Below are 7,921 nucleotides of genomic sequence, written 5' to 3'. Positions count from 1 at the left end.
TCTGTCTTAGCTATAAACCTAAGCTGTGATGGTCACTGACAGAGTGCGCATAACCAAACACACAGACACACACCTACACGGATCCCATGCAGAGAAACATAAACACAAAACAGACTCAGTTGACTCCTAGCTCGCTTTTAGCTGTACTTCTTTCTAATCTTAACATTTTCCATGGTGTTAAGCAGAAATTCCAGTGCAAAGCATCCCTAAGCTTATTTGACTTATGACAATATTCGTTCTCCTTTGTGGCTAGCTGGTGCAACCACCAAAAAGCATGAGCAGCAAAGAAAGCATTGTTTTCAGTTGAGGGGTTTGTGGCAACTTTAGGTAGTTACTGAATGTAGAGCACACCAACAACATCAGATATAATTTTAGCGTATTTTTCGGATTTACCATGACATGTTCTAGGTTTTTCTAGAACATTTCATCAATATGTACATTTTCCATAACCAAATATTTTTAAAATCCAGGTTTTCCATGATGCATGGTTGCCCTGGATCAATAGAATCGATTTATTTTACCTTTTATTTACCTCAATGAGATGAAATAATTATCATGAATAGTTATTATATGCATAATTATCATGCATAATTACCATGAAAAGAACGAAAGGACAACCAATCGAGGTTGTCAATCGAACAAATTGAGACAAGTTGCAGGGAGGATTTTTGATCATACAACTTTATTACCATGGAACTTAAGCATCTCCACAGAGATGCGAAAAGTAACATTCACTAAGTTCTCAGTTCAGTGCAAGTTAGAAACACGTTTTTTTAATAAGATATTATTATTCCTCCATTATGTTGTTCTCAGGCGTGTGCGACAAATATCCAGTTTGGCCACTAGAGAGCGCCAGAAGTCCTGAGTTCGCAGGTGACTCATCCTCACTTTACCGAAACACCAATGGCTCTGCAGCAAATCAAACCTTCCGAGGTTGACGACCGATCTCAAGACGCAGTCTCCGTTGACATACACACTTGCATGTGGGCAACACACACATTTCCCTCTTTTCCACAGCAAATCCGAACGCACGGAAAACAACCCTTTTGCAAGGGGGCTCGCTTGTCGATTCCTGCAGTGACAAGGAATCCTGCGCCCCGCCCCCCAGTCAACATCGTCACAGGGTTCACTGCAGGGGGAGTCCAAGCAGAGCCGGTCTGCTGAGCTTTGCAGGTCTGCCGACACAAGGCTCTAGCGTGGCTCCGATTGCTCCGTTGCCGATGTGTGTGGTGTGTGGTGTGTAGTGTGTAGTGTGTAGTGTGTGGTGTGTGTGTGTGTGTGTGTGTGTGTGTGTGCGTGATTGTTTGTGTGGCGGCATTGGTGTCTACAGGCGCTGTGTCTGGTATTGATGCGGTGTCAGCTCGTAGAAGAGCACGTAGGCATCACTGCTGTGCACCTCGCTAGCAGACATGGGGCTCACTCTGCATGAGAAGAAAACAATGGAGAGAATATTTATTATTTTATAGTCACTTTGGCACAGAAACATGAATAACAAAAAAGAAAAGAAAAAAAGAAATATATATATATATATATATATCGTCAATGTGGCGTCAGAGAAGGCTAGCACCTTTAGCAGGAAGAAATACTTGGCGTTTGTTCATATGTGGCTAATGATTAGCTCAGCTGCAATTTTTTTTATTAAAAAACAGACACATTCATTATTCCTACTGATAATATTGAAAGAACGTATCAATTACAAAAAGAGTGTGTGCTGAGCACCTGGAGTCGTTGTAGCGGTACCACTGCTCCAGCGCAGGGTTCTTGCAGAAGGCTGTGTAGTGCCCCCCCAGGATGCTCCCCGAGTGGTTGGACACGGCGTACAGGCTGTACACAGCGTGCACTGCAGAGGAAACAAAAACCCAGTCTGTAGAACCCAGAGGCAGCCTGCTTTGAACTTCAACCTCAGTGTATTATTAAATCTATCCTTCTTGCTTACCGCCGTCTGCCGAGGCAAACTCGCCCAGGTCCAGCTCTGTGAGGGGGAAGTTGACGAAGGTGGTGAGCTTTTTGGCGTGTGAAGGGGGCTCGGAGAAACGCTTCAGGTCTGAGGGGAGCTTGTTAAGGTGAAGAGACGCGAATACTTGATACTTATGCAGCCTCTAAAACAATGCACAAATAAACACACACACAATAAATAGTATAAAATACAGTATAAAAGACACATTTAAAAAAAACATTGTCAAGGCAACATTGAGCTATAAGCTATGGAAAAGATATCCTTCATGGTGAAGGATATTTATTCAAAAATGTATTGAAAGGGTAGAGCTCAATAAAGTTCTCCTTCAATATATACTTGTTTCGATGTTTGTCTCAAACGAAAAGGCAAACACAGGTGCAGAATGATCTCCTCAAGCGTGTTAGCAAAGGATACGAAGCACGAGGACCTCTGGAAACTTCTGGATGGAAAACTTCTTGCTGCATTTTCTTCTGACTTTACATCGCTGGCAAGTCTGGATAGAGGAAGGCAGGTAGGTATGTTGATCCCAATAAGATTATTATTCAAAATATACAAATGCATGTATCACTGTTAGCGGGGAGAGGGCCTCCTTACAGGTCTCTCTTCTCCGTCCAACACGTCCTCTCTGGTCAAGAGCCGCATGCAGTCGGTCAGAGTCACCTCCTCTGTGTCTTTCTGAAATTAAATATAGTTCCCATCTGTTAAATGTGATCAGAAATCTTTACATGCAAAGTAAAGTACAAATACATTTAGACATGGATGTATTTGTGGTGAATGGGATTGCATTTTGTTTCTTGAACCTTTTTGTTACTTGGGCTGTCTATGGGAATCAACTAATCTGGCCCATTCTCTCACACACACTGACACACATTTACACGCAATTTAACAAGTTCCTTAACTATCCCGTCTGCATTTCTACAGTGAGAGTAAAAAAACTATAAAGAAGACGATTGACCAAAGAGATAAGTCACAGTCACAACTATATATGGGTCGTGTGTGTGTGTGTGTGTGTGTGTGTGTGTGTGTGTGTGTGTGTGTGTGTGTGTGTGTGTGTGTGTGTGTGTGTGTGTGTGTGTGTGTGTGTGTGTGTGTGTGTGTGTGTGTGTGTGTGTGTGTGTGTGTGTGTGTGTGTGTGTGACCGCATGTGGGCGTGCGTGTTCATAAGCTGACCTGTGCGATCGGCAGAGACAGGTCCCAGAAAGGGTCGAACATTGTGGAGCAGAAGCCACACTCACTGCAGGTCAGGGAACTCTTCAGCTGCCCAACAAACAAATCTACACAAACCACAAAAACCAACACATTACACTCACCTCAGCTCACTTCTGTTTTCTTATCACAGTTTGTGTAAATTGTGTCAGCATGTTTCCTCTGCATGCAGGGTCACTTACCAACCACTTTGCTGTCCTCTGATTCTCTGTATCTGTTCCACATCTTTTGACTTTTCTCAGTGTCCCTGGAAAGACAAAGTCTAATTATTACTCTTTTTGCCGGTGTTTGGTGACACAATAGTTTCTTTGGCTGCAGCTGTTTGGCATTGTTCTGAGCTTTGGGTAGGTATAATGGGGCTTTATATTTGACAGAAGCAGAATTGACTTTACCTACTTACTTTCTAGCTCATGATGTTAACTCACTAACTTTTTGTGTGAAGGATTTTAACGATCAGACATTGGAGACATTGCACTGACTCAACTGTGAATTAGCTAACCCGTTACTGGGCTACTGGTAAGCATAAACTCTTACGATAGGTGGTCAAAGTCCTCTGTCACCCTGGGACACACCGTCGCCCGGTTGACATCATTGTGGAGTCCGTCCAATAGGAAGCGCAGGAACTCTTGGGCATCCTGCTGACTGAGATTGGTTGGGGGGTACAGGAAAAGGTATAGTTTCATAGATGCATACATTTTTAGAACCCTATGTTTAAAAGGAAATATAATTGCAAAAATCACTTGCTGACAAAGTTTTGAGAGGAAACAGGAGACAATCGTTACGTTGATTTGAATCACCCAGACCGGTAAGTGGAACTCACTTGTAGCCCAAGAATTTTGGAGCATATTTCTGGATCTGGGTCTTGAAATCGGAGGGGCTGACCGCGTCACTGTTGACCGACGTCCACAAGGTCTTCGTTAGCTTAGCGAACTCTTAGGGTGAGAGAGATAGAGAGAAAGGAGAGAGAAAGAGAGAGAGAGAGAGAGCACGAGAGAGAGAGAACGAGAAACGACAGGATGAAGAGTTTTATTGTTAGAATCGAAAACCAACTCTCAACCAAGTCATTTGTTGTAAACATGGATGGGTGTGTAGAAACATGGGCCGATCATAGACACGATCCATCATGAATACACCTTTGCACACAAACGTGTGTGTGTGTGTGTGAAAGATAAGGCTATTATCTCTGCTTTTAACTATAAGAAACAGGTTCAGATCCAGCAATGTGTCCAGACTGATGTAGTAGGAATACTTAGCCCAGGAGCACTGTCTGCAAGTGTTATATTCCTGCCCACAACACTGTTCCTTTGCAGAGCAGAATAATTTAGAGACATTGTACACATTTCATGTGTATGACAGATTTAGTAGGGGTGGCACTTAGGGTCGCCAATCAGATATTGTTGACGCCCCTGGTCAGCATGAGGTCTTACCCTCCATTAGAGCAACTTGGTTCCCACATCGGCTGAGCTCTGCTGGGTGGATGTATCTGAGACAGAAGTCCCTCAGCTCCGGAGTGTTGCTCAGGCACTGGAGGATGGAGTTCATGAAACACTGTCCATCGAACAAGAGAAAGAACAAAAATAAAACGTAAGGACATAAAAAGATGTCAAAGAATATGTGATGACTCGCTGCAGTTCTGGAAGGAGTGTGTTCCTGCGTTCTTAAAATATGAAGTGCAATGTCTTCATGTGTGGAGTGAGGCACAGGGAACGCTTACAGTGTTGCCAAGGTTCCTTAGTCCCACCAGACCCTGGGAGCTCTTGTTCTGTTTCGATAGGGACCGTCCCGAGAGAGGGAGAGAACGAGGGAGAGAGAGGGAGAGAGAGAGAAAGAGAGGTGATCAGTTGACTGAAAAAAGGCAGGTCAATTGTTTTTCTTTAATTAGAACATGATTAGCGTAGATATAGCGGCTACAGGGTCATATTGTCCTGTTATCATAAAGGTTGAATTGGCCACTTTCCACCACAAAATCAGACAATCGCAATGGAAATGGACAGAGAGCCTACAATAATAGCATTAACAATAACGCAACTCATTGTTGTGCAGTAGATATAAAAGCTGTTCTTCCTGCCAAGGTTTGATGGACATCACTTTATATGTTATATCCAACGCAGGCTGCTTCATAAACACACCCCATATTAGTTTATTCTTGACTTCTGGTGAGTATATTTCAACTACATAACATAGACAAGGAGTGCCATGTCACCATTACTTGAAGTCAATGTGAAGTTAAATAGTTAACCACAATTGTAACCCAAACAGGTGGTCCTTATCGCATGTATCAGTAGCCTTTCATAGCACGTGAGTGGAACACAGCCGTCATACAGAAAGTAGAACCTTCCGCTGTGTTAACAGAGCTCAGTGATCTATTGCCTCGAACACTCTTTGAATGATAAACTTGTTTTGATATGAGTGAATGCCTACATTCATTTAGCACACACTTTCATCTATCAAATAGCCAAGAGTGATTTTATTTAGATCCATGGAATGAATTGTTAATGTATGTAATCAATGACATTTATATGGTAGGCAGGGGTCACTGTCATACAGCTGTTTCAGCTTAAGGTACAGGTGGTAGTGCAACCCACAGTGCAGCTACACTTTGGACATTGGAGTTTGGCTGAGATCCATTCAGCTGGGAGGCAGTCACCTGACCCACTGCAAGAATGTCCCCAATTATTTCTATATCGTATAGAAAAATTGTATCATAGATTTTGCCCTGTAATGTGTTGGCCTAGCAATCAGCCTTCTTTCAAGTGAGCCTCAGAGGCTAGTTCCTTCCCCTTTAACCTTGTGATATCATTGTAACAGAGTAACCACGAAACGTCGGTGTCGTTATGCTCCAATGACTCTTCTGACGACTCTGAAACGTCATGTAGACGCACACAGTTATTCGTGGGCTCATACACATGTCCACATCCCCAAATTACTCAGTTATCCTGTCATAAATTTGACTGAGTAAGCAGAAACAGAGCCAAATTTGGTTAGAAAAAAACGCATATTGTGGAGAAGGGCGGGTAATCATTTCTTTGTGGTACGTGTAAGAAGTCAGACCATTGTAGGTGTACAGGTGGAGCTCATGTATTAGAATGAAATGCACCCATGGTTAAGTACAATATGAATTAATGTTCCCCAGGCAACATTATTTATTCTTGATTCATGATCTGAGTGTATAACATATTTCAGGCTTTCCGAGGCCTCTATCATTCTGTCCATTTTCTGGGCCTGATGCAATGCACAGAAATCTGTGACCCTAAGCAGTTTTAGGAAGTGAGTCATTAGACAAACTGCAATGTAGTATGAGTAAGGTGATATGGGTGAAAGGAAAGCAAAGGGTGTTCCTTAACATTATGTGTCGGTGGTTCTACTTAGGATTTCTCCTTGCATTGATTCCCCCTTGTTTTTTGTTTGCTTAATCATTTGAAAGTCAACCTATTCGGATAAGGACTGATAAAGACTGAATTCTCCAAATAATACCTGATAAACAATGCCAACAATAAACTATGGAAATGTGTAAATACCGTGTTTGGATAGATTGAGCAGCAAACTTATAATGTATCAGCAGTTTATTCCATGGCATTGGCCTACCACCATTAGATAATAAGGAATTACATGACAACCATAACAGCAACATGAAATAGTGTTGACATTTCATATAACGATGAAAAAGAATACATACTAGTAGTAACCATATATCCTGGATGTACTTTAAATTAATGCAGTTTCTCTATTATATGCTAAATGCTAGTTGAACTACATATTGTGTGGCAAACTTTTAATTTTGCCAAACCTTTAACTGACAGAGCGAATTGACACCGTAGGCTGCTATGTGTAGGTGGAGAATAGGGGGAATGTGCATCTTTAACTGGTCGGTAAAATCAGTTATCGGTAATTTGACCTACTTAAGTAAATCATTAGGTGTAAAAGTAAATTGCCAAAAGTTGAACTTAATTCATTTAGGCAAGTTATTCTACAGACTATAGTTAAATGTGGAGGGGCCAGTTGGTCCACTCCCTCCCTCCCTCTCTTACCTTGGCTTGGTTGATGAGCAGACCCATGAAGTTGGACATCAACACTGACCGAGACATCGGTCTGTTCTTGCGCCTGCTGTCCTGTCGGCCAAAGGGAAATCCAGTGACCGAGACATTATCCGGCTCCGTTAAGGTATACGACTGCCGCATGCTTAACTTTATAGTAAAACGAAAAAAAGTACTTCACTGTACTTTGGTCCAAATAATATAGGACCAAAGTAAATAGACGCGCTATTGCTGCCGGGTCGATGGCACAAATTGGTCAACGATATATAAGCCTATCGAATCAATTGTTACGGTAGCAGAGCCTAATCGATCTACCGTCCTCCGTCGTAGTAGAATACAGACGAAGTGGGACTGTTGCGTTTTGACCTTACTCTGTGTACAACACGCCCCCATGTGCTGATCTGTCAAGCGGCACGCCGTGCTCATGCTGCGTTCAAATCGTGTGGGATTAAAGGGAGGAAAGATTCCCATCGTTACAATTTGCGGGTATTCGCTGTTCTGTCAACACATCCACGGGGTGTATAAAAAATGAATCCGTAATATTTCCACTATATAAAAAAAGGTAGACCACCCTTTTGATTGGTATTTTTTTCTGGCGGTATCTGGAGTAGTGTGACCACTGTATTCATAATCTGACCTTTTCAATGGCTTTGTGTGCTCTTCAATCATGTCTGTATTATTTGCCTTGTCGATTCAATCAGACCTTTGCGAAGGATACCACATT

General features: G+C 42.4%; 1 protein-coding gene across 1 annotated transcript; it reads right to left on the bottom strand.

Annotated features, from left to right (window-relative positions):
* Nucleotides 1-662: 662 nt before the first annotated feature.
* On the bottom strand, nucleotides 663-7,597 carry LOC130386410 (ubiquitin carboxyl-terminal hydrolase 2-like). Its single transcript, XM_056595324.1, has 12 exons — nucleotides 7,192-7,597; nucleotides 4,878-4,925; nucleotides 4,591-4,711; nucleotides 3,984-4,095; nucleotides 3,698-3,805; nucleotides 3,346-3,410; nucleotides 3,128-3,231; nucleotides 2,552-2,632; nucleotides 2,372-2,450; nucleotides 1,937-2,044; nucleotides 1,720-1,840; nucleotides 663-1,421 (listed from the first exon to the last, which is right to left on the bottom strand). Exons 1-12 carry the CDS (start codon nucleotides 7,339-7,341, stop codon nucleotides 1,325-1,327), a joined length of 1,194 nt encoding a protein of 397 aa, XP_056451299.1. The 5' UTR covers nucleotides 7,342-7,597; the 3' UTR covers nucleotides 663-1,324.
* Between the last annotated feature and the right edge of the window lie 324 nt (nucleotides 7,598-7,921).

Source organism: Gadus chalcogrammus, chromosome 7 (genome assembly GCF_026213295.1).
Source record: "Gadus chalcogrammus isolate NIFS_2021 chromosome 7, NIFS_Gcha_1.0, whole genome shotgun sequence".
NCBI classification, from domain to species: Eukaryota; Metazoa; Chordata; class Actinopteri; order Gadiformes; family Gadidae; genus Gadus; species Gadus chalcogrammus.
The sequence above is the reverse complement of the archived record's forward strand: the minus strand, read 5'-3'. Positions and strand labels throughout refer to the sequence as shown.

Bases quoted from the DNA above. Each gene is read 5' to 3' on its own strand.
- LOC130386410 (XM_056595324.1), bottom strand. From the start codon at position 7,341: ATGCGGCAGTCGTATACCTTAACGGAGCCGGATAATGTCTCGGTCACT. The intron at 4,926-7,191 runs GTAAGAGAGGGA...CTATCGAAACAG, and splicing joins TGCTCATCAACCAAGCCAAG to AACAAGAGCTCCCAGGGTCT. The intron at 4,096-4,590 runs GTAAGACCTCAT...TCTCACCCTAAG, and splicing joins CCAAGTTGCTCTAATGGAGG to AGTTCGCTAAGCTAACGAAG.